The sequence below is a fragment of the Rhinatrema bivittatum genome, chromosome 5, assembly GCF_901001135.1.
Source record: "Rhinatrema bivittatum chromosome 5, aRhiBiv1.1, whole genome shotgun sequence".
In the NCBI taxonomy this organism is placed as follows: Eukaryota; Metazoa; Chordata; class Amphibia; order Gymnophiona; family Rhinatrematidae; genus Rhinatrema; species Rhinatrema bivittatum.
This window is the reverse complement of record NC_042619.1, coordinates 122,501,089-122,527,675: the sequence shown is the minus strand read 5'-3', so window position 1 is coordinate 122,527,675 and position 26,587 is coordinate 122,501,089. Positions and strand designations below refer to the sequence as shown.

The window sequence follows — 26,587 nt, the reverse complement described above, 5'->3', positions numbered from 1 at the left end:
GGAGAGGACACAAAAAATAAACTGCAGGTGCAGTATAATTTTTTTTTTTTTTAAAGGAAGAAATAGACTCTGCCAGACAGCACAGTGATTAAGGCCTGCAGACAGAGGAGAGAGGAAAAAGAGAAAGAAAGAAAAATATTGTACAGTAAAGGAAAGAAAACAGCTGTAGCTCTAGAAAAAAAAAATCACAGACAGGCCGATACAGTAAAGTCCGCGAGAGAGCCACAGGCCGAATTTAATTTTTTTTTTTTTTTTTTTTTTTAAACTTTGTTTTACTCTTTGGGACCTCCGACTTAATATTGCCATGATATTAAGTTGGAGGGTGCACAGAAAAGCAGTTTTTACTGCTTTTCTGTGCACTTTCCCGGTGCCGGAAGAAATTAGCGCCGACCCAAAGGTAGGTGCTAATGTCTGAAAGTAAAATGTGCGGCTTGGCTGCACATTTTACTTTCTGAATCGCGCGCGAATACCTAATAGGGCAAATGCACGTTGAGGGCGCTATTAGGTGCCGCAGGTTGGACGCACGTTTTCCTCCCCTTACTGAATAAGGGGTAAGGGAAAACGCGCGTCCAAGAGCAGGCTAACAGGGCACTCCGTCGGAGGGCACTGTACTGTATTGGCCTGTTAGACTGTAGAGGAAGATAAAGCTGAATACCGTGAGCACAGGGCTCCACAGGGACAAAAAAAAAAAAAAAAAGGACTGAGGCATGCTGCCTAGGGGGCAGGGTGATGACTTTAGCTGCACATGCTCAGTAGGGCATCTTGAAAGCTCTAGATCAGGGGTCCCCAACCACCGGTCTGCGGACCGGGACGCGGGAGTTTTTTGCCGGTCCGCAGCGCCGCCAAGCACCGGCAGGTGTGTTGCGCGCTCCCGGTCTCTCCCGCTGCCGTTGCCGCCGGGCTGTCAGCACGTTCAAGCCCAGTGGGAACAGCAGCGGTGCTAGAAGAAGCTGTGGCACCCGCGGCTGGCCTTTTCTTTTTCCCGCGCCTGCCCCCCTCCCGTGACCCGGAACAGGAAGTGATACACGGAGCGGTGCGCGGGAAGGAGAAAGAGCAGTGCCGCGTGATAAAGTAGCAGCGGCGGCTGTAGCGTCGGTCCCCGAGCAATAGAAGCAGCCGGTAATCGAGAAAGGAGTCAGCAGCATGAGCCTCCCCGCGGCCGATGGGATTCTTCTTTCTTGGCCTTCGGGGGCTGCTGCAGCTCCCATTTGTGCTCCGGTGGGGGGGAGAGGAAGTGAGAAAGAGAGAGAAGCAGCCAGCCAGCCTGTGTGTGATTGACTGGTCAGAGAGCTGATGTGTGTGTGTATGTGAGAGACAATGAAAGTGACTACTCAAGGAGATGACTGATGTGTGTGTGAGAGAGAGAGAAAAAGCATGGAAGTGAGAAGTCTGGGTATGTGGGAAAGCATGGGCGTAAGAAGCCTGGTATTGTGGGGGTGAAAGAAAGCATGGGAGTAAGAAACCTGGGTGAATGTGCATGCATGAGAGAGAGAGACTGCTTGGTAAGGTGACGGTGTGTGTGTGAGAGAAAAAGACTGGTGTGTGTGTGAATGTGAGAGAATGTGATTCAGGGAATGAGACGCCTGTGCACGTGGAGAGTGAGCATGGAAATGAGAGAGACTGGTGTGTGTGTAACAGAGAGAAAGTGATTATGGGAATGAGAAGCCTGTGCATGTGAAGAGAGTGAGCATGAGAGTGAGAAACCTGGGTGTGTGTGAGACACAGCATGGGAGGGAGAAGCCTGTATATTTGAAAGAGAACATGGGAGTGGGAAGCCTGTGTGTGTGTGTGTGTGTATGCATGAGAGAGAGAGAGAAAGAAAGTGATTATGGGAATGAGAAGCCTGTGCATGTGAAGAGAGTGAGCATGGGAGTGAGAAACCTGGGTGTGTGTGAGACATCATGGGAGGGAGAAGCCTGTATATCTGAAAGAGAACATGGGAGTGAGAGACTGGTGAGTGTGTGTGTGAGAGAGAGAAAGAAAGTGATTATGGGAATGAGAAGCCTGTGCATGTGGAGAGAACAAGCATGGGAGTGAGAGACGAGTGAGTGTGTGTGTGAGTGAGTGAGTGAGTGTGAGTGAGACAGAGAAAGTGATTATGAGAGTGAGAAGCCCATATATGCAAGTAGAACACGGGAGTGGGAAGCCTGTGTGTGTGTGTGTGTATGGCATGAGAGAAACTGTTCAGGAAGGTGACAGGTGTGTGTGTGCCAAAGACGGTTTGGGAGATGATTGGTGTGTGAGAGACAGAAACTGGTCATGGGGGCATGACTGGTATGGTGTATGTGTGAGAGACATGGGCACTAAGGAAGAGGACCATAAGTATAGAGCTTAGCTTCTACTGCTTCTGGTGAGTGCCACGGCCTGCAGGGAAGGGGAGTAGGAGAGCTGCTGGAGGGGGTAAGTAAAAGGTGGCTTTTTAAGTTTATTTTTCTTGACTGCCATTTTAATTGTGTGATGTCTGCTTTTTTGAAATATTTTATTGGTGTTTGGAGAATGTTTAATAGTTTTTATGAGTTTTTAATTGTTGGATGTTATTCTGTTCATAGCTCTTTTGAAACATTTATTCTGCTTATTAGTATAGTTTTACAATTATTTCTGTGTGGGGATCTATAGCTGCTTGCTAGTTCTGTTTTCCTAATAAGAGGTGTATTGGTTTTTAGGACCTGATTTAATATTTGTAGTGTTGCCTTTTCATAGATAGGCTTGCTCCTGTTTGAGTGTATTCCATAATACAGGTGTAACTGTGTGCGGATTAGTTTATGTGCATTACTACAGATCCTATGAGTATGTTAGGTCGGTTCTGTGTCTGTTACCGAGATGAGATATTTTGCTAGCATGTAAGTGTTTGTATCGGTCTTATTTGTTGTGTTTTCTCAAGAGGACATGCATTGGTGGTAAACTGCTGTCTTTCTTTTCATAAGTAGGGCTATTGAGCCTGGAAGTAGAAGGAGTTTGAGTTGCTGTTACTGAGATGTCACCAGAACCAGATTATCTTTTTTGTAGGGTGAGTTGTATGGGGAATGTCATAATTCTGCTTTACATCCATTATTGTGGGTCAGGGGGGTTCCCGTGGATACAAACTGTACTTTTACATCTAGCCCCGTGACAATCATGGGTCAGTGTGCCATGCATGTGAGAACCTATGGTGAGTTGAGTCACATTCACATTATAAATGTCATAATTAAATGATAAGTGTGCACTAAAATCCAACCCCCTCCATAACCCCACCCCCATATGACCAAAGCCCCGCCCCTACCCCACCCCCGCAGGGCCATGGAAAAATGGTCTTGCTTGAAGCCGGTCCCTGGTACAAAAAAGGTTGGGGACCACTGCTCTAGATAGTTCAGTGCCAGGCTCCATCTTATGTTACCCATGTGTGAGGACTAACATCCTGCTTGTCCTCTGAGAACATTCTTATGACAGAGTTATGTTTCTTGGGATTTGGAAAGGGCGGAGATCACCAACTTGCAAAAGAATATTAGCAGAACATTCATTGCATGAAGGAAGATTCACTATAACATTATTGTGGAAGCAAACTCCCACTATGGCGGTATGGAATACACAGATATGTGAGACTGCCTTACTAGAAAAGCTGACAAGTTGAAACAAAGAAACAATGTACGATAAGATTTGGAAGTGTTACTGGAATAAAGTAAACTAATAGTATATCTAGACTGATAAGCAATATATTTGCAGGTACTGTTTTCTATTTCCTATTATTCTTTGTGCTACGTGAGAGCCCCATCTCCTTCACGCTCTTACTGAGGAGGAAAGCTGTAATATATATCTGTAATAAGAGGCTAGTATGTTTCTATGCTTTGTTAGACCCATGGAAGTGCTATACTCTTGATGCATGTGCTGTGCTAACTTTTTTCTAAAATAAAAATAAAAAACAACAGACTGAGATGGCTGAACTAGGCCACACCAAATGACAGAAAGTCTCAAAACCATACAATCACATCAAAGAACTATTAAAAACTTAAACAGGCGCTGAAAAACCTATTTAATGAACTCCTGAAATGGAAGAGAAAACAAGGAACAGGAAACATTTTCTTCTCAGAAGGAAATATGTCCAATATTGTGTGCAGACAAAAAAGGATTAAGGAGTCCCCAAGCAGTGGCTGTTAGGTGGGAAGGTTCTGTGCGTGTCTATAAAAGCTATTTAGACTTTCCAAAAATTCTAGAAAATGCTTCCCCATCAGCACTATCTAATATCACCACCCACACGAGTGGCTGATTCTTCCTTCTTGTCCTTAGAGAAAATAAAATACATCACGGCAAATCAGATTTAAGAATAAAACTAAAAAAAAAAAAAAAGGAAGCAATTAAATCTATGATACAGTCGAAGATATTTTGAGGAATCTAGCTCCTTTAACTACCTCCTAAGCCTGTATGAAAGAGTGAGGCTAAAACCAATTCCAACACCACAATGACAGCTAAGATTTAAAATCTTTTATAAGAAAGCAACATTTCCATTCACCAAACATCTGCATTTTGGATGGCTTTTGTTTTGATTACAAAAGTTCAAAATGTCCTTAGAGTATTTTTATACATGAAACCCTTAAGCAAATCCCACACAGTACAGATTAATCAGAGCTCTTCTTACCTCCCCTTCGGATGTCAATACAATGGAATGATGAGAGCCGCATGCTACAGCTGTCACTTGCTTATTTACCAAGTTCGTGGACACTAGGCAGGGAAGTAAACTTGGATTAGTTGTTCCATTGCCTAGCTGGCTATAGGCATTATGACCCCAGCTGTACACTTCACCTTCTGTTGGAAAAAAAAAATGTGGAAGATTTCAGAATATCAATTCATAGCAACACTTAATATATTTACACAATTCTGTACCACTCAATACCACCACAAGAAAAATGCAACACGCAGAGAGCGCATTCTTTCCTGATTTTCAATTCTGTGTAACTGCATTGAAACATGCTTTACAAGTTACAGTATAATGTCCTAACATAATCATAGGCTCACACCGTGAGCCCAAGAAACGACAAAATGAAAAATCATTAAAGAGGGGGGAAAAAAAACAACAAAAAAACAAACAAGCGGTGTGATTTGCTCAACGTAAGACAGTGAGGCAATTGAAAGGAAGGCCACCAAACTGGTTTATGGTCTGCACTATTAGCAATACAGTGATTCTTGGCAAAGATCTAAGTGCAGGATCTGAACCATGAACTGAGAACAGTGCCTTTTTTGGCTCCTTGGCTGAGATGAGTTCCTGTACAATTTAGTTGGGGACAAGACTGAAGACAGGATATTGATATCTATAAATGTAAACCATTATTTTATTTTAGATTATTTTGACCTTTTATCCAATCATATACCACTAATTTTTTTCCTTAATAGTTAAACTGCTTATTTATGTTATGGAGTCCGTTTTTGTATGATATTTTTAAGTACGATTCTATTTTGTGTGTCTTACATACTCCACCTAGAACAAACTATTTTGGATTGGCGGAATGGAAATTGTAGAGGCATAAAAATGTTGTTATGACCATGACCTAAAAGCAGAGAGTTATTCAATTTTCTGCTTTAAAAAACATGTATGTGGTATAACAAGAAACCAACTCAAGCCCAAATATTTAGCTATTACCTAGAACCTCTAATCCCCTCTTCCCTCACCAGGGATAATCTACTGCTTCAACTCACATTAAACATTTCACCGAAGAGTCCAAAGATTCAATCTTACTTTACAAACATCATCTCTTAAAACTAAAAATATAGAGAAGTGTTGCTGTTAGTAAGAAAGGGTTGTTCTTTTGCATATACTAACATCTACAACAGAGTGGACACTCCTGATATGGCAAACAAAATGGAGGAGTGATCTAAGGAGGCATGAAACGTGGTCAAGGGTTTGGCAGCTAAGATTTAATGTAAAAAAAAACCAAAAAACTGGAGTGCGATACGCTTGGGAGAAGTAAATGATAGGGGGCGAGTGACTGATGTGCACCAAACCGGAGACCGATCTTGGGGGTGCTTATAATTTGACCTCCAGATTGCCTGAACGGCGAGATAAAGCAGTGGCCAGAGCCAGAGGAATGCTAGCATCCACAGAGAGAGAGAGAGAGAGAGAGGGGTATAACCAGAAGGAAAAAAAAAAGGAGGTCGGGGCACCTCTTTACAAGCCATTAGGGAAGGCTTAAGATTTGTTAGGAACTGAGGAACAGTCTGGGGAAGGGGAAGGGGGCTCCACTTTAACCAGAGTGGAACCAGGCTGCTGGCACCATCATTTGAAAAGGAGATGGAGCAGCTTTTAAAACTAGACCACTGGGGCAAGCCAGCAGTCATTCAGAAATGCATGGTTTGAAGGGAAGTGTCTTCCAAGGATACTTGCAAAATAGGGAAGTTAGAATATCTCAGTAAAAATCGTGCTTAAGGCTGAAAAAGCCCAGACAGGCAGCGAGCACACAGATGTACATGACTTGAAATGGCCTGTATCTTCTGCTAATAACCAGGTTGTGAAAAAAAATGGAAATTAAAGTAAAAATTGAAAAACAAAAAAAATACTTTAAAATGTCTGTGTGTGAATTCTAGAAGTCTGAATAGTAAGATTAGCGAGTTAGAATGTAAAGCATTTACAAGGAGATAGACATAGGCATTTCAGAGACATGGTGGAATGAGGATAACCAATGGGATACTGTGATACCAAAGTACAAATTATATCAACGTGACAGGACAGATCAAATTGGTAGTGGCATTACCAAAGATGGCAAAGAGTCAAGTATGATAAAAATCCTGCACGAAACAAAATGCAATGTGGAATCTTTATGGAGAGAAATTCCATGGGTATAGCAGTGGGTGTAAACTACCATCCGCCTCACCAAGATAAAGAAACAGACAAATGCTAGCTGGATAATACATTTGGCAATACAATAACAATGGGTGTTTTCAATTACTCTGGTATTGACTGGGTCAATGTCTCACTGGCACATGCCAGACAGCCTAAGTTTCTAGACACCATAAATAACTGCTTCATGGAGCAGCTGGTCCGAAAACTGAAGAGAGGGCCAGTAACTTTTTTTTTTCCCCCACAAGTGGCTTGAGAACAAGCCTAAGGGTTCCCGCAAGTCTTTAGATCTAGTTGTTAGTGGAATGCACGGTGCAGTGCAGAGGGGTTACTGTGGTGGGGCCATTAAACAATAGTAATCATAATGTAATCAAGTTTGACATAATTGCTGGAGGGAGGATATTAAGCTAAACTACTGCAGTAGCTTATAAAACTTTAACGGGGAAGACTACAACAGAATGAGAAAATTTTTAAAAAGAGGTTGCAAAAGTTCAAAGTTTGCATGAGGTGTGGACATTGTTTTAAAATACCATTTTGGAATCTTTAATGGAGTATATATTCATTCCTCAGGAAAGGAAGAAGGGAGATGACAGGGGAAATGTGGGCAGGGCTCACCCATGAGTGACAGAAGGCTCTGAGAGAGGAGTCTCAGGTGAGGCAGGGCAGGGACTCCCGCCTGGCACACAGGTGTAACTGAAGAGTGGGGGTGCCGACTCAAAAGGTGAAGGAGGGAGCCAACAGCAGCCTAGGAGAGGGTTACAAACTCCCCAAAGAGACTGGAAAATTATGGGTACCCTAAAAATTCACATTATTGATTACAAACTTCATGGTTAGCACGCTATGCTAAAGAAGCTTAGAGGTGAGCAGCAAGGGCTACACAAACTGTAAGTGACTGTTTGCACGTTGGACACCGAAATGGCAGTCAGGGCTAAATAGTGCAGACTGTGTGCTGATATCAGAGCCAATTGCAGAGGTGACCTTGCAGTTGGTAAGAGCGTTAAGCTGAACCCCGAAAGCTGTCTGGACTTTACAGGGTCAGCAGAGACTGGGTGAGGGGTAAAGGTGTTTCCTCTGGGAATCCTTCCTGAATGTATTCATAAATAAAGATGAGAGCAAAGATCTTTGTCTAAATTAGCATGTTTTTGGACAAGAGGTTTTGGATTTTAGGGGAAGCTCAAGGACATGAGTCTACTTGAAAAAACCTTCAGTCTTCAAGGAGTTTCCAGAGGAGACAAGCGATAGGATTCAGTTCGGGAAACTAAAGTGAAAGGGGCCGATGCAAAAAAAAAAAAAAAAAAGTGCAGAAAGCAGGCACTGAAAAGTCAGCGCCCGCTTTCTTAACGCGCACATGGCGCCCACAATGGGGGGTGCCAAGCTATACGGAAATTAGGGGGTCACGCTAGCAAGGAGGCGCTAGGGACGCTTGCTCGCCTCTAGCGCCTCCTTGCTAACACGAACCCACGGCGGCTGCCAGTTACGAAAACGGACGCCGGTAAAAATTCAGCTGTCTGCCAAAGTATTTTTTTTTCTTTTTTTATTTAAGAAGTACAGAAAAGCAGTTTTTTCTGCTTTTCTGTACTTCTTTTGCATGCGCTCAGTTAACGCCTGCTCCAGGTAGGCGTTAATACCTGAGAGCTAAATGTTTGTCCGAGACGCACACTTTTTTTTTTTGAATGCGGAGTGAATGAGTAATAGCGCTCATCACATGCATTTGCATGTGATGAGCGCTATCGCATTCACCCGCGTCAGATGTGCGTTAAATAGGCACTAATCTCCCTATTGCATTAGGGGGTGGATTAGTGCCTATTTAACCCGCGTTCGACTGTGGGTTATACAGTGCGCTCAGTCGAGTGCACTGTACTGCATCAGCCCCAAAGTGTTTAAGCCAGTTATATCTCAGTAGGGAGTCTGAATACAGGATTGAACTAGGGTTCTCTCATCAGCAAGGAAGAACACAGTCCTGCAGAGTGGAACTGGCATGAAAAGTCAAGCCTGTGTTTGATGATCATCGAAGACAGGATAATGCCTTGCTACAAAATGTATTCCACGCATTAAAAAAAGGTTGAAGAAAAGACCAAACAACTGCCAACATGGTTTAATGTTAAGGTGAAAGAGGCAGTTAAAGCCATACTGCCAGGTTTTTAATTCTGGGATGCATACCTGGGCGAGAGAGTCAGAGCGCGTATGGTGCAGGAGAGAGCAAATGTGTGCTCGTGTGCGGGAGAGTGACCTGAGAGCGAGTAAGTGTGTGCACAACTACCCCAGTTACTCTCTGCCTGCTAATCCATGACAATTTCAGGGCATCTGGAAATCAAAAGTTCCAAGGTATAGGATAATGAGGAATTTTTTAAAATCCTTATTTTAATTTTTGGGTGTTATTTGATGTATCTGTTTTGAAACATTTTATTGATGTTTGGACAATTTTTATATGAGTTTTAAATTACTGAATGTTATTCTATTCATTAATTGTTTTGAATTCTTTTTATTGGTATGGTTTTACTAATTTTGTATTATGAGGAATGGTACTGTTTCTGTTTTTTACATTCTTGCAGTACATACAGAATTTGGCTTGTTGCGGTTTCCAGTTCAGTTTTTTGTCTGTACATTTCTATTTATACTGTATGGTCTCTCTATTCTGTATTTGAGGGTCTATCTGTGTTTTGCATGTGTGACTGAAGTAAGTTATTCCATTAGTGTGAAGGAATCTATAGCAGCTTGGCTTGTTCTGTTTTCCTAATAGAGGGTGTATTACTATTTTAGGCCTGGTGTAATATTTGTAGTATTAACTTTCCTAGGTAAGGTTGCTGCTGTTTGAGTGCTGGCAGTTAGTGCTGTTTTATATAGAAATTATTTTTTCTCGTGGCTGAGGGTCATGCCCAGGCCCAAGACGCATTACAGTAGGCCTAATACCATATAGGTTCCAAGTATCTCTAGCTTATTTTTGCAGAGTTTTCTGGTTGGAACCTCAGCAGTGCATGTAAATATAATATACCTATTGTAAGTGATATTTTTACCTCAGAGGACTGTGCTTTGAATGTTCTTTTTCATGTAAAATCTATTATTATAAATGCATAATTTTTAATTGCATGTGAGGAGGATGTGATGGGGGTGGGGGTTGAAGGCTATAGTTTTCCTAGGACCTCTAATACCCTTGGCACTGGCCATGGGCATTACTGTACAAACATTTAACAGAGCATCCCAACTCGTGGTGCCATGTGTTCTGTAAACGGGGTGGGCGCAGATTTTCACTTGGCCAAGTATTGCTTCAGCTCTGGGCAATACTATTCTATAAGGTGCGTCACTTCATTGCTGAATAGCTGAAAGAAGGAAGGTAGAACCATGCTACCATCTCTAGTATTTATCCATTAGGCAGGTCACTAGATTTGTAACTGTATACCAAGAATTACTGCTGGGAAAAAGCAATTCCTGGCAGCTGGTTATATAGAAGGTCTTCACCTCTGAAGAAAACGTTTCATAAACTGTACAAGCATGAACTGAAAATCCTTATCCTTTGTTATTCCTCTTGGATATTTGTTAATTTTGTGATGTCTTAACAAAATTCAAGACTTAAGAAAGTAAACTGCGAACAGAGGGAAAATCAAATTCCCATGTTGCACTGCAGGTGATCACATCCCTGTACAAAGCTGGAAGCAGCACCCAAGCACAAAAAGAACTGGCAACACCGATTTGTTACATAAATTGATATAGAAAAGTTGAAATCATGGACATAGATGACTAACATCCTACTAAAAAAAAAAAAAAAAAATCTGCAGACTGGAGAAAATAGATACTGCAGAAGACTATGTTGCTGCTGATGGAATGACAAGCTTTTACCTGCCCTGTAACAATGGGAAAATAACATTACTGCCCAGGAACTGTACCTGAAATGGAATCAAGTATGATCTGGAGTACAATAAAAAAAAAAAAAAAAAAATCACAGCAGGAAAACAATTATGCCTATTTCAGATGTTACCCAAGGAGCAAAATATAAAACATTTTAGAAGATCACCAGAAATAAATGGCCACCCCAATAAAGTAACTTATATGAAGTCAAATTAGCTAATTATGAAAACACTAAACCTGAGATTTTAGCTATTTTTCACAATAAAATGTCATACTAGCAAGGGTACAAGAAGATTGATTAACCATTAGTCGCCCTGGCCAATTTATTGGGATTGCAGGATAAAAAGAAGGTATAAATAACTATCCTGTTTTATGAAATACTCAGCCAATCAGAATGCCAGATTCCTTAGCCAGCATCCCAACCAAGCCAATAAAGAGGATATATAACATTATTGCATTATGTATTACCAGCAGTGACGAGGACAACATGCGGGCCACTTCCAAAGCTCACACAGGCTAGTTTTTTGCCACATAACGTCTCTAATCGTCTTGGTTGAATGGTGCTCTGAATGTCGCCTGTTCCCAGACAGCCACTGCAGTTAGTGCCAAGCACAAAAACCTTGGAAAAAGTGTTACATTGGTTCAATATTTGATCATACTTAATATATATATATATACACACACTTTACATATCAAATGGTCACAAACACTTCCAGTACACGATGCACAATAAAGCAAGTCCTAGAAGGGATGGTTTTCCAAAATAGTAACTAGCATTTGTAACTCTCACCGTGCAAGATTAATAGGGCTCTAAGAAACAAAAAGGAACCACAGTGTCTATAGCTCTAAACCAGCACAGTTTTGTATTCTCATTACATCAGAGATGTTTTTCTATGACATCATCCCATAAATACATAAAAAAAAATACAAGTTACGCATTTTCCTCAACTCTCAAAAACTCACTTCACAACTTTCTGACACCGTCCCAGTCATCTTTGCCTCTGATCATTTACTCTCCACAACTACCTACCTCACCACTAAGTCACTGATCAAAACACACACAGAAAGCCCTAGGAGGAGAGAAGCAATCAAAGAGATGGCTTCCTACAGCATACAGAGAGGAAAGAACCATAGCACTGGGCTCCTGCAGTACACTGCAGGAGCAGACGACAGAACTCACGGGACAGGATTCTACAGTCCGCAGAGAGAAGTGGAGGACAGACTTTTCTAATGCACAGCAGGAAAGGAGACGACTGAAGGCTGGCAGACTCCTGCAGCACACAACAGGGAAAGTGAGGACGCCACAGCAGCTGGCTAGTGCAGCACACAAAACAGGAAAGGAGAGAACCGTGCTGAACCACTACTCCAGAGCGCAGCAGAGGCAGTCACGCAGCCACAAGCGAACGACGCTCGGCTCCTGCCAGCAGGGGGAGAATCAACACGAGAGAATGGCAGCTGCTGGCTCCTTGCGCCTGATGTGAAAACCATTACTGCGAGACTATGTCTGCAAACATTTCAGAGTCTCTCAAAACTGCAGTATTTAAATCTCACTTCTAAGAACTCCCTAAAAGCAAGTCACTGCCTCCTCAGAGTATCTAAAAAAAAAAAAAAAAAAGAAAAACAAAAGGCCTTTACATCTATTAATGGTTTCCATTTATTCTACTTTAAAATGAAGATAAAACTCTAACCTGTATTTCATCTAATTGTGGGATGTCATAGAAACCATCTTATAACAGTGCAAAAAGGCGTCAATTTAAGCTTGCCAGGTGAAAAACAACCCTGTAATTCATGAATTTTGCTGGAAACGTTATTCTAATGCAGATTTTGCTATTCAGTTGCCAAGGTTTTTTTTTGTTCTTTCGTTTCCTTAGGTCCGTTTTCCACCTCCGTGTCCACGCTGCTAACCATACAATAATTTCAACTCACCCTTGCCCTGGCTGCAAACCTTGGCTGGAAGGGAGGTATAACCCCCAGTCTGGACTGATCCGGGTACGTACAGGGAAACTACTTTTCATGGATATCAAATTTCACAGCAATATCATATCACCAGGAACACTGGTGATATGTTACCACATGATGAGCCAATCCTACTAGGACTATCCGACCTAAGAATCAAGATCGCCACAGCAGCCCTGTATCTCCAAGGACATGACAGATAAGAAAACCATATAGATACTATATATGTTGATTTACATGCCAGTACCGTGCCACAGAAAGACTATGGCTATCACACTGATATGGAGATCTATACTGATATGATAAGCCAAGGTTAGAGCTAGGTCTTGATGCCTAGGCTGGGAGACTAAAAGGCTGCCTAACTCCCTGGCTTTCTAGCTTCAGATCTCACTGTGCCTCTCTGCTGCAGACGTTCCCTGAAGGAGAAAAGAACCTGAAAAAGAGAGAGGAATGGGGTGAGGACCAACGACGAAAACTTAAAAGGGAATAGGGGAAAGGAGAAGAACCTCAAAAAGGAAGAGATGCAAGAAGGGCGGCCATTAGATTTTTCAGTGTACTTCTAATATGTTAAATCTTATTTGCATAACCGGTTTATGTTCGTGACGCTCACCAGGGACACATGGCAGCTGGTGTTTAGGGGCATCAGTGCAATCGCACCACCAAAACTCTACAGGGAAAGAGAGAATATATCTGCTCCCCCCAACACAGCCAGAAGAGCTTGCTCTCTTGTGCTACACTGCTGAGGACTGCTCACTGAGCTGCTCTCTCCGAGGCAGGAAGGAAGAGGAGGAGAAAGAAGTGGAAGGCAGTTTCACGGCACTCTCCTCCACTTCTACTTGTTGCCTTCCTCCTATATGTCCTACCTCGTTGGTGCCTCCCTCTTTATCTACGAGAGGTCTGGTTGCCACGGCGTTCCTTTGCCAAGATCCTCCAGTGTCCCTGGACCGGCTGCATACTGCGACCCGCTATGGCTCCTGTGGACCTAGGGGCGCACGGCACGACACCGATGGAAGTACCGGCGAGGGCGCGAAACTCGGAGGCGTCCCCTGAAGATGATGTCATCCGCGACTAACATAAAAGGTCTTAGCATTTGCTAAACTAACGAGTTAACAAGGAGTTACCTACAGGAGGTTTAGATTACTACCTAGCTACTCTGCTACTGGACTTACTAGAGGTACCCGCTCCTCGGGGGCCTCGCTCTCTCTCTCCTATTTTACAGATTACAAGACTGAACTGGTACTCGCTCTTCAAGGGCCCTTGTTCCTGGACCACCTGTTGATTCTCTGTCTTGCTACCTGCTTCTCCTGCAAGTTCTTATTGCAGACTGTTCTGAAGTTCCAGTGCTCGCCTACGGCTCCTGTTCCTGAATGTACTGAAGACTCTCTGTGGTATAGAGACCATTGCAGACATCTACTATTGTGAGTGTACCATCTTGTATCCAGTATACCTTGTCTACTCGCTACTTCTAGTCTCCCTCTACAGCTCTGCGACCCAGAGATTATATTCCGGTATTAGAAGGACTTCAGCCTTGCCAAACACAGCGACTCACTACTGCCACCCTTGGTGGTCCAGCTTCCAGTCTAATAAAGAATTATTGTGTTTATCTCATATTCTAGCCTAGCCGATGGTTCCTCTCAGTATCTCCTCCTGGGGGCGCTGTCATCTGCCATTGACCCAGGGATTCACCATTTTCTCCAAGTGGTCATTACTTACACTACGAGTTGTGCCATACAGACTGCCACTCTGTGGGAACCAACCTACTACGGACTATTAACTCCGCCTACGGAGCATTATAAATTGCTGGCTCCTCCCCTTGGAGGAGCAGCTTTGAACACTACTCCACCCTCATTCCGCCCTTCCACCTCGGCACCTCTTCTATGATGCAGTTATGTAAAACTACAGATTACAGTTCTTGCCAGTTCTAAATAAAATAGATGAGTTGAGAAGGAGACGGGAACAAGATACTGGGGCAAAAGAATCCAAGCACAGGAAGGAGGCAAAGAAGAATTAGTGGCAAAAGGAGAGAGGTAAAGAACGTTTAGGAATTTCTAAATGTGAACCAAGTACTTCCACTGGGTGTAGATATGTGGGAGTGAAGTTCTGGTGCCCATGCCATGTCTCAGTCAACTGCACACTCTGAGGCTTTCCTCTTCTCGCTCAAGCATCAAGTCTCTCTCCTGCTGCAGTTGTCCACCACCAGATCTATCTTCTGACACATCTGCCTCCCTCCCCAACTACCCCAACGGAGAACTGCAGCCAACCTCAAAACAGAGGAAATTCAAAACTGAGACACGAAAGAGCCTACAGAGCCACGGGATGACACAATACCTCCTTCCGTGTAGCTTCTGACACTGGGTCACAGATGGACACGATCTAATCACTAGGTGTCCCTTTTTACTTTGTTAATTTTTAAGTAACTTTGTACTAAAATGTCTAAAAATTCCAACTTGCATTTCTTATAAATTGTAAAATGAAGGTTTTCAAGAACATCTGTAATGTAATAATATAAAGTTGCAGAGTTAGGAATAAGAACTGAATTTCTTAGAACTAAATAGAATTTTTGTAAATGAATATGAAGTATAGATATACAGATATATATACACAGGTAAGGTGAATTCGAATCGTTTTGATGCTGTGCTTAAATTTACCTTATATATTGGCTCCCCTTTGTATATACACATATACATGTGCTAAACCAAACTTGCACCCCTTTATTAACAGCTGAACTCAATTATAGGTTTTATGGTATTATATGGATGACGTCTCTTACACTGGTGTCTTGAAAACTCAAATATTTAGAAAGAATAAACCAAGATGACCAAATACACATATGCTTGCAGTGACTACATATACCTAGCAGGGAAGAATACTGGTACTAAAAACATTTAAAATTATGATTACAGAACAGGAAATAAAACCTTTTTTTAATGTATTTGTTTTATAGATTTTAATAGCTAATAGGTTTTAGTTACTTTTTAATTCTGTTTTATTTTATAATCGCTTGTAATTTGATTGTATATTTATTTTTTTATCCTTATTGTTTGTATTTTTATTGTATAATTATTTGAATTGTAAACCACTGTGAAGGCTATGCTGAGACAACGGTATATAACAATAAACCTTAAACCTTTGTTTTTTAGTTGAGAATGGTACAAGCCATATCATACCAACACGTTCTCAGTTTTAATTTAGTTAGAATGTCTTAGCTGAAGGACTGGCAGAAGGATGAAGACTTTAAATAGTTCCAGTTCAAATTTAGCACGTTTTAGTACTGATTGAAAACTATTATAAAAGTTATTCAATAGCTTATGCGAACTGAGTTGGTGCCTCAGACTCCATATGAACAAGTGCCCACATTACAAACACACACACACATCAAATGGAGCACTAAACTGACACCCTTATTGGCAATCTCAGCAGAAGTCAAAAGACTGAATGGCTGCAGGAAAAAAAAATGTACAAAAAAAAGCCACATGAAAATGCCAAAAAGGACAATAACTAATAAAAGCTAAAAAAAAAAAGTGCTCTAGAAATGGCAACCAGTTAGCACAAGTATAATGTTAAAGGGCCAGTCATACATCCAAATATTTCCAGAAAGTCAACTCTGTAGAATCCAATTCACATAAGCATATGTCCTGTTCTTCTTTTGATGGGTACATATTATGCAAAACATTTAAAGTATTCAGTGTAAAAAGTGTTTCAGCCCAAGTAAAATTAAACTTCCTATACCGATGAGAGGGAAACAGGACCAACACAGGCCAGATTTTGGCAATTCTGCCTTCATCAAGGTCTATATACCACTCTAGCCAATTGTAATTAAAGAAGTTGTCACAAGTGCTAAAGAGATCTAAAATTAAAAAAAAAAAAACCCAAACATACAAATATGCCTCCAACAATTTTTAGTAGTAATGGCCCAAAACACCAAATGTAATTTAAAAAAATAAATAAATAAATAATAAAATCGCCCACCAAGATGTCATATCAAATACATTCTTGTATCACTACTTCCATGAATTTGATCCAATAGTATAAAGCATCAGCATGATCCATTCGTGCTTATATCCTATGACAAATTAAATTTAATTTCATTCATAAAAAAAAATGCAAACCACAATGATTTCTATTGCAATATTAACAAGAAATGAGAGAAAATGGAAACATATACCCTACAGTTAATACAAGAAGTTCCTTTCATGGGAAAATCTAAATACTTCATTCTGGATACCAATATACGAAAAAACAAAAGGAACAAAACCACAGGCTATGCTATAAAGCCATATTTAAAAGAAACAAACATTTAATTCGAAGGGCAACCAAAATGATAAAGGGGATGGAACAGCTCCCCTATGAGGAAAGGCTGAAGAGGTTAGGGCTGTTCCGCTTGGAGAAGAGACAGCTGAGGGGGGATATGATAGAGGTCTTTAAGATCATGAGAGGTCTTGAACGAGTAGATGTGAATCTGTTATTTACACTTTCAAATAATAGAAGGACTAGGGGCACTCTATGAAGTTAGCAAGTAGCACACTGAAGACTAATCGGAGAAAATTCTTTTGCACTCAACGCATAATTAAGCTCTGGAATTTGTTGCCAGAGGATGTGGTTAGTGCAGTTAGTGTAGCTGGGTTCAAAAAAGGTTTGGATAAGTTCCTGGAGGAGAAGTCCATTAACTGCTATTAATCAAGTTTACTTAGGGAATAGCCACTGCTATTAATTGCATCAGTAGCATGGGATCTTCTTAGTGTTTGGCTACTTGCCAGGTTCTTGTGGCCTGGATTGGCCTCTGTTGGAAACAGGATGCTGGGCTTGATGGACCCTTGGTCTGACCCAGCATGGCAATTTCTTATGTTCTTATGACATAAGTATTATTTAGCCCATTCAGTGTCACAGTGTTGGCCTCCTCCCTCCAACATCATCAGCTTAAAATGAAACTGTAGATGGAGCAGGATGCTCGGCAGTAAATATGTCCAATGTTACCCTTACTCTGGCACAACTTTTGAGTAAGGGTTTGTCATATGCTCCAATTACACCACACAATTCTTTTCAGCTTTATGTGCAGTTCTTTAGGTTCCATCGTAAGTTGAAGTTAAAATGATTCTTCTCTAAATGGCTAGATGAATGAGAAGATGTGTCTGTGGTTAAAAATCCATTTAAGTAGTATCCTCCTGAACCTGAGGACTCCATATACTTACATTTTGGAGAAATGGTATTGTAAGATAAGACCGATATTGAGAAGCATGGACACTGATTCTTTTCCAGTCTTTCAACAGATGAAAGGGATACTCTATGTGACTTCCAATAACATGGAATACATTCTTTTATCTGACCCTGTGAAACGTATGTTCCTGAGGCTTTAAGACAGATCAGCGATTCAGCTTACTATCAAAAATCATCATATGACCATACTAGCAGAATACAATGCAAGATTAAAATTCTTGTCCATCTAGACAGGAATAACCATTTCCTTACTGATGAATCTTTTTTTTTTGTTTCAACATTTATGCATTCTTGTCATTCACATGCTTCCCAAAATTCACAAATCTATGGATTGTCCACCTGGTTGCCCAATTATCTCAAGTAATGTTTTTCTTCTTGAACCTCTACCCATCTTCATCACTAGGTTTTTCAACTTTTCAATTCAACATTGTCAGCTTTGAAACAGAATTTAATGCATGTGATTAATATTATTCAAAACATGCCTCCACCTCCTGAGAATACAATATTTTAACGATAGACTTTCAATCGTTATATAACAAACCTCAAGATGCTGCTATTGAGATTGTTTGCAAAACATTAGATATGAGACATAAGAACACATAAGGGTCATAAGAGACATAAGAACATATATTGGGTCAGACCAAGGGCCCATCAAGCCCAGTATCCTTTTTCCAACAGTGGCCAAGCCAGTTCACAAGTACCTGGCAGGATCTCAAGGGGAAGATAGATTCAAAGTTGCTTATCCCAAGAATAAGCACTGGATTTCAGCAACTCTATATTAATTATTAATGGACTTTTCCTCTAGGAACATGTCCAAACCTTTTTTAAACACAACTATTCTAATAGCTTTCACCACATCCTCTGGCAATGTATTCCAAAGTTTAATTATGCATTGAGTAAACAAATATTTTCTCTTATTAGTTTTAAATGTATTACCAGTAACTTCTTTGTATGTCCCCTGGTCTTTGTACTTTTTAAAAGAATAAACAACTGATTAACGTTTACTTATTACATTCCACTCATCATTTTATAGACCTCTATATATCTCCCCTCAGCCGCTTCTCTAAGCTGAAGAGTCCCAACTTCTTTAGCCTTTATCATAGGGGAATTGTTCCATCCCTTTTATCATCTTGGTCGCCCTTCTCTGTACCTTTTCTAATTCTGCTATATCTTTCTTGAGATATGGTGACCAGAACTGAACACAATACTAAAGATGAGGCATTATGATATTCTCTGTTTTATTCTCCATTCCTTTCCTAATAATCCCTAGCATTCTATTTGCTTTCTTGGCTGCTGCTGCAAAGTGAGCAGAAGATTTCAATGTGTTTTCAATGATGACATCTGGATCCTTTTTCTGAATAGTGACTCCTAATGTGGAGCCTTGAATTTTGTAGCTTTAATTTGGGTTACTCTTCCTTAAGAGCATCACTTTGCACTTGTCTACATTAAGTTATTTGCTGTCTACATGTCCAATCTACCAGTTTTGTAATGTCCTCTTGCAATTTCTCACAATCCTCTTGTGATTTGACAACTTGAATAATTTTGTGTCATCAGCAAATTTGATAACTTGTTGTTCCCATTTCCAGGCCATTTATAAATATATTAAAAAGCATCAGTCCCAGAACAGATCCCTGGGGCACTCCACTATTCACCTTTTTCATTGGGAAAAATTATCAATTAGCCCTGCTCTCTGTTTTCTATCTTTTAACCAGTTGGCAATCCACATTAGGATACTGCCATCTATCCCATGATTTTCTAATTTCCTAAGAAGTATCTCATGAGGGGACTTTGTCAAATACTTTCTCGAAATCCAGATACACTATTATCAACTGGCTCACCTTTATCCACACGTTTATTTATGCCCTCAAAAAAATGTAGCAAATTTGTGAGGAAAGACTTCCCTTGGCTAAATCCATATTGGCTTTGTCCCATTAAACTATGTTTATCTACATGTTCCGCAATTTTGTTCTTTATGATAGTTTCTACCATTTTGCCTGGCACAGATGTCAGTCTCACGTGTCTGTAATTTTCTGGATCTCCCCTTGATCCCTTTTTAAAAAATGGCATTACATTGGCAACCATCCAGTCTTCAGGTACCATAGTTGATGTTAATGATAGTTTACAAACTTCCAATAGCAGGTCTGCAATTTCATTTCTCCATTCTTTCAGCACTCTGGGATGTAGACCATCTGGTACAGGTGATTTGCTACTCTTTAGTTTGTCAATTTGCCTTAGTACATCTTCCAGGTTCACTGAGATTTGTTTCAATTCCTCTGAATCATCACCTTTGAATATCATTTCTGGCATGGGTATATCTCTCAAATGAAAACCAATAATTCTATTTTTAGGGCTATTCTCCTCACAATGTATACCTATACTGAATACTCAAATGTACATGAGGACTACCACACTTACCATTTTATTTTAACCTAACATATTTCAAAACCCAGGGAATTAGTATCAGAATATTTGTGCTCAATCGTTTAGGCTCTTGCCCTTACAGGGCTACAACCATTTTCATGGCAACAGTAGCACTTGATTTTTCACCTCATTTACCAATTCCCACTAAAACCTCCCTAGGGAGGTTACAAATTTTAACAGTCACAAAAATAGCGAGAGGTTGAACAGCTATAAAAGCAGAGTTAATTTTGAGTCACGAGAGGAGGTGACGGAAGGAAGTTTCACGGAGTGTTTTTGGAAAAGAAAAAAAGAAGAAAAAGATAAGTGACATTAAATCAGTGTGCAATTTTTAAAAAGTTGAAAAATAAAAATCATGTTTTAGTGGGAATTGGTAAATGAGGTGAAAAATCAAGTGCTACTGTTGCCATGAAAATGGTTGTAGCCCTGTAAGGGGCAAGAGCCTAAACAATTGAGCACAAATATTCTGATACTAATTCCCTGAGTTTTGAAATATGTTAGGTTAAAATAAAATGGTAAGTGTGGTAGTCCTTATGTACATTTGAGTATTCAGTATGGGTATATCTCTTACATCTTCCTCAGTGAATACTGAAGCAAAGAATTCATTTAGTCTCTCTGCTATGGCTTTGTCATCCCTAAGTGCTCCTTTCATCCTTTGATCATGTAATTGTCCAACTGACTCCCTTGCAGGCTTTTTCCTCGAATGTACCTGAAAAAGTTTTTATTATGAGTTTTTGCTTCATTGGCAAGCTTCTTTTCAAATTCTTTCTATGCCTTCCTTATCAATGCTTTTTAATCTGACTTGCCAGTGCTTAAGCCATTTCCTGTTTTCTTCATTTGGATACCTTTTTCACTTCTTGAAAGATGTCCTTTTGGATATTACAGCCTCTCTCACTTCACCTTTCAACCATGTTGGTAGTCGTTTAGCCTTCTTTCTACCTTTTCTAATGCACGGAATACATCTGTTCTGGGCTTCCAAGATGGTATTTTTAAGAACTAAACTCTTAACCTTTGCAGTTGCTCCTGCTTCTTCCTAACCATTTTCCTCATTTTATCAGTCACCTTTTTGAAAGCTAAATGCTGTGGTAGTAGATTTCTTTTTTGCATCCCCTCCAGCTATTAAGTCAAATTTGATAATGTTGTGATCACGATTGCAAGTGGCTCCAACATGTTACTTCTCGCACCAAATCCTGTGTTCCTCTAAGGACTAGGTCTAGACTAGTTTCCCCTCTTGTTGGTTCCTGTACCAGCTGCTCCATGAAGCAGTCATTTATTTCATCTAGGTACTTTACTTCTCTAGAATGTCCTGATATAACATTCATCCAGTCAATACTGGGGTAATTGAAATCACCTATTATTACTGTGCTGCTGACTTTGTTAGCTTCCCTAATTTATTTTAGCATTTCATTGTATGTTAGTTCATTCTGGCCAGGTGGACGGTAATACATCCCCATTACTATTTTATTCCCTTTTTCACCTGGAATTTCTTTTTTTTTTTTTATTATTATTTATTCGACAATCACAATATTCATATACAAACATGAGAGAATATACATAAAAATAACTGAACATTGTAATCAAATATATAATAACATTGACCATACAAGATGTGTGTGTCCTGCAATAAAATAACTTTCACAAAACGTCACTGGTCTTTATGATACGACCGGTATAAAACTAGTTTGTCGACTTGGGTTTTCAAATAAGTCCCACCCCGTCCCATCCCCCCTAACAATTCCAAAAGTCAGTCTCATCCCCTTCAGGAGGTTAAGAGCCAGCATTGGTCATGGTCTCCTTCTGACACCATAATGTGTATGGGTGCCACAGCTTCTCGAATTTATGAAGCTGCTTCCGCTTAATAGCGGTGAGTCTACTCAGATGATAAATTCGAGCTAGTCTCTGAATAACTTGTTTGATTAATGGAGCAGAAGGTGTTTTCCCATTTATAAGCTCTCTCGCCCTGAGCAGCAAGAATTAATTGAAGTGGTATCGTGTTATCCCCTAACCCTTGATCTTCAATATTTGTATTTAAGACACAAAACCAGGGATCCTTCTGGAGAGTCATTCCCAAAATTTCTCTTATGACTTCGAGTACGCCATCCCAAAATCGTGAATTGATTGGGTACTCCCACCATATATGCAAAAACATGCCTTGCTGTCCACAATTTTTCCAGCATCCGACATCCACTGACGGGTAAAACAAGTGAATTCTATCTGGGGTGAGGTACCAACGATAGAAAATAGTTATAAAATGTTATATTATAGCAGATGAAATGGAACATCTTTTTATATGAGTGAAACAAGCATCCCATTGTTTGGCCTCCAATCTATAACCCAGGTCTTTCTCCCATTCTGTATATGTGAGGGGGTTGAACTTGGGTCTTTGTTAAGAATCCGATATATTCCGGATATCCCTTCGTGATCGTACTCGCTTTGTCACAAAAAACTTCAAATAGGGACTTTCCCTGCTGCAAGCTCCCCCTGACCATCTTCTGAGATAAGAAATGTGCTCCCTGCAGATAAAAATAAGAATCCGTATGGTCTAGCTGGTAGGCATCTTGTAAATCCTAAAAACTACTAGTTTGTGTCCCAATACATAGATGTTCTAACCTGCTACACCCTTTTACACCTGGAATTTCTACCCATAAATATTCAACCTTGCATTTTGTTTCCTGCAGAACTTATCTTGTTTGACTCAATGCTCTCCAGGGGTAATTTGGAATCTTTCTGCACTTTACTTAAAGGCACCTGGTCCCTTTTGGCATTTATTGCAACCTTCTAATGGGATGCCCTATTTTCCCTTTTCTCTTAGTATCCTTCAAAGATGCATCATTCCAAACCAAACGCTTCTGAGCAAGTATCTGTTTTCCCCCGATCATCTAGTTCAAAAGCTGCACTCTTTTTTAAAGGTTAATGTCAGAAGCCTGGTTCCACTCTGATTAAGATGGAGCCCATCGTTTTGGAAAAGGCCCTTCCTTCCCCAAAATGAAGCCCAGTTCCTAACAAATCTAAAATCCTCTTCCTTGCACCATTGTCTCATCCACACATTGAGACTTTGGAGCTCTGGCAGCCTTTGGGGTCCTGCACGTGGAACGGGGAGCATTTCTGAGAATGCCACCCTGGAGGTTCTAGATTTCAGCTTTCTACCTAAAACCCTAAATTTGGCTTCCAGAACCTCCCTCCTGTGTAGGAACCTGTGCACATAAGCTCAAAAGAGGGAGCAGGTTAACAAATTGTAACTATAGAGAAACAGCAAAAGTAAATTTATGAAGACCAAAAACCTTCAATGAACATATGCAATTAGCCTGGTTCTGATTGATCTCTGGACTTGGTAACATTATCTACCTCCCAAGAATGTTCCAAGCTTTTACAATGTGCATTCTGTCTCATCTCTGTAGTAACAGCATAGTTTCCATTTGGGGAGTAATTTTCTAAGGCACTTGGAAACCGCTTTAATACAAAACACATGGCTTTTTGAGAAAACAGTCCCTGAGGGCATGCTCATAAAAGCACATGCAGAACACAATGTCATGTGTATTTTTACGCATTTAAGTGGGTGTTGTGAGGGGGGAGGAGTTGGGGCAGGATCAGGATTTTCAAGCATATTTTTGCTTTTGAAAACATGAATGTAAACCCACATGCACAGAGTTGTACCTGCTGTCCAGCAGATGTAACTTTGTATGGCTATGCTGAGCAGGGTTCGGCATACACCCATGGATCTATAAAACAGAATTTATGTGCATGAATCCACTTTGAAAATTCTGGGTAAAAAGTCTGGGAGTAAAAATTACCTGCAGACTTTAGCTTAGGTGGACCATTTTGAAAAGTAAAGGAGGAAGAAAAAGAAGAAACACATAAGCAAGAAAGAATTCACCTACTAAGAAAGACGTAAACCCAAAGTAGAGGAAAGATCGTGGTAGCAGAATGATACTTATATTAGGAACAAGGCCTGAAACCTATAAACATGAAACTAAGCACTATGGAAGCAGATAAAAACATTTTAACTTGCATCCTCTACAGCTTTATTTACTTCTGACCAATCTGAGATTTCTTGATGGGAGGTTATCCAGAAATATTTATTTCCCTGGGAAGGTTCAGGAGACGTTTTGGCCACAGTAAACCTGTCACTATACATACACAAATCACAGAAGAGGTCCAGTAGTCTTCAAGGTGTTTTATTATGTGTTTAATATACTGATATATTCAGCCTACAGAGCTACACAGAGGTTTCCTAAGCTACTCATACGATCATGAGTGGCCGCAGAGATAGGAAAATTAGTTTCTTACCTGATAATTTTCGTTCCTGTAGTACCAAGGATCAGTCCAGACTACTGGGTTATGCCTCCCTTCCAGCAGCTGGAGTCAGAGAAAAGCTGAAAAGCACCCCCTAGATATACCGGTGTGCCATCTACGATCCCTCAGAATAATCAATATCAAAGCAGAATGAAACATCTCATCCTGTGTGTTTTTTGTTGTTTTTTTTTTTTAAACAACCAATGACTAGATCAAGTAAGGATATTCTAAAAATACCATGAAACTTGTTCCTCTTGCTTTTTTTTTTTTTTTTAAACAAAAACTTGCTGAACAACAACTGTAATGAGAAACCAACAGAGATATGACAAGAAAACGATCGGACTCTCCTGCAAGAAACATACTTGGGCGGGCGTCTGGACTGATCCTTGGTACTACAGGAATGAAAATTATCAGGTAAGAAACTAATTTTCCTTTCCCTGTACGTATCAGGATCAGTCCAGACTTCTGGGATGTACCCGAGCCACCTTAAAAGGGGTGGGACCCAGAGAGTCCCGCTCGAAGCACACTGCCTCCAAAGGAATCGGCAGCCAGATCCCGGACATCCAACCTATAATGTCTACCAAACGTGTGCAATGACTTCCAAGTAGCCGCTCTGCAAATTTCCTGATGCGAAACACATTGACTTTCAGCCCATGACACCGCCTGAGAGCGGAGAGAGTGAGCCTTAAGACCGTCAGGGACAGGTCGCCCGTGACATATGTACGTGGAAGCAATAGCATCCTTCAGCCAAAGGGCAATGGTAGTTTTGGAAGCCTTATATCCCTTTTTTGAACCATTCCACAAGACAAAGATGATCCGACCGACGAAAATCATTAGTTAGTTCCAAATACGTTAAAAGGGTCCTATGGACATCCAATCGCCGCAACTCTCACTGTGAGAGGATCGTATATCCTCGTCCGAAAAGGATGGCAATTCCACCGACTGATTGACGTGGAAAGTCGAAACCAGCTTAGGCAAAAAGGAGGGTACTATCCACAGGGACACTCCTGAATCAGATATACGTAGAAACGGTTCCCTACAAGACAATGCCTGTATTTCGGAAACACAACGCGCTGAACAAATAGCCACGAGGAAAACAGCTTTGAAGGTTAAGTCCTTCAAGGTGGCCCATTTGATAGGCTCAAACGGTGAATCGCAGAGGCCACAAAGGACCAAATTCAAGCTCCAGGATGGACAAACTGCCCGTACCAGAGGAAGTAAATGCTTGACACCGCGCAAAAAACGAGCAACGTCTGGGTGACCCGCAATGGAAGAGCCGTCAATCTTAACACGCAGACAGCCCAAGGCCGCTACCTGCACCCGGAGAGAATTATAGGCCAGACCCTTCTTCAAGCCATCCTGTAAAAACGCGAGAATATACACTATAGAGGACTGCCATGGCGACACTTTCAATCCACTGCACCATGAGTCAAAAACCTTCCAGACCCTAACATAGCCCAAGGAAGTGGAAGTCTTGCGGGACCTAAGAAGAGTGGAAATCACGGCTTCGGTGTAACCTTTCTTTCTCAGTTGTCTCCTCTCATAAGCCAAGCCGCTAGACAAAAGCGATCCACTTGATTGAAAAGTATGGGACCCTGTCGCAGAAGATTCGGTATGTGTCCCAGACTCAAGGGACCGTCCACCGCTAGGTTGATTAGATCCGCGAACCAAGATCTTCGCGGCCACTCCGGAGCCACTAGAATAACCAGCCCCCAGTAAGATTCTATGTGTCAAAGAACTTTTCCCACCAGTGGCCAAGGGGGAAACACATAAAGTAGAATGCCTGGGAGCCACGGAAGAGCCAGAGCATCTATCCCTTCGGACCCGTGCTCTCTCCAGTGACTGAAAAAGCGAGCCGCCTTGGCATTTAGTTGAGTCGCCATCAAGTCCAAGTGCGGGGTTCCCCAGCGGCAAATTATGTTATCGCCTTGGACAACAGCTCCCACTCTCCTGGATCCAGAAGCTGTCGGCTGAGAAAATCCGCCTGGACGTTGTCCATGCCTGCGATGTGAGAAGCTGCGAGACGGCTGAGGTGATGTTCCGACCAGGCTATCAACAAAT

The 26,587-nt window shown here is 41.1% G+C and overlaps 1 protein-coding gene across 4 annotated transcripts in view; it reads right to left on the bottom strand.

Moving 5' to 3' along the window:
- The window catches only part of RCBTB2 (RCC1 and BTB domain containing protein 2), a 126,684-nt gene that overhangs the window by 78,341 nt on the left and 21,756 nt on the right, over positions 1 to 26,587 (bottom strand). For all 4 annotated transcript variants that reach the window (XM_029602863.1, XM_029602865.1, XM_029602864.1 and 1 more), the window contains exons 4-5: positions 11,114 to 11,264; positions 4,610 to 4,776 (exon numbers count right to left, since the gene is read on the bottom strand). In XM_029602863.1, the coding sequence (XP_029458723.1) occupies positions 4,610 to 4,776; positions 11,114 to 11,264 (318 nt within the window). The remainder of the gene's footprint in view (positions 1 to 4,609; positions 4,777 to 11,113; positions 11,265 to 26,587) is intronic.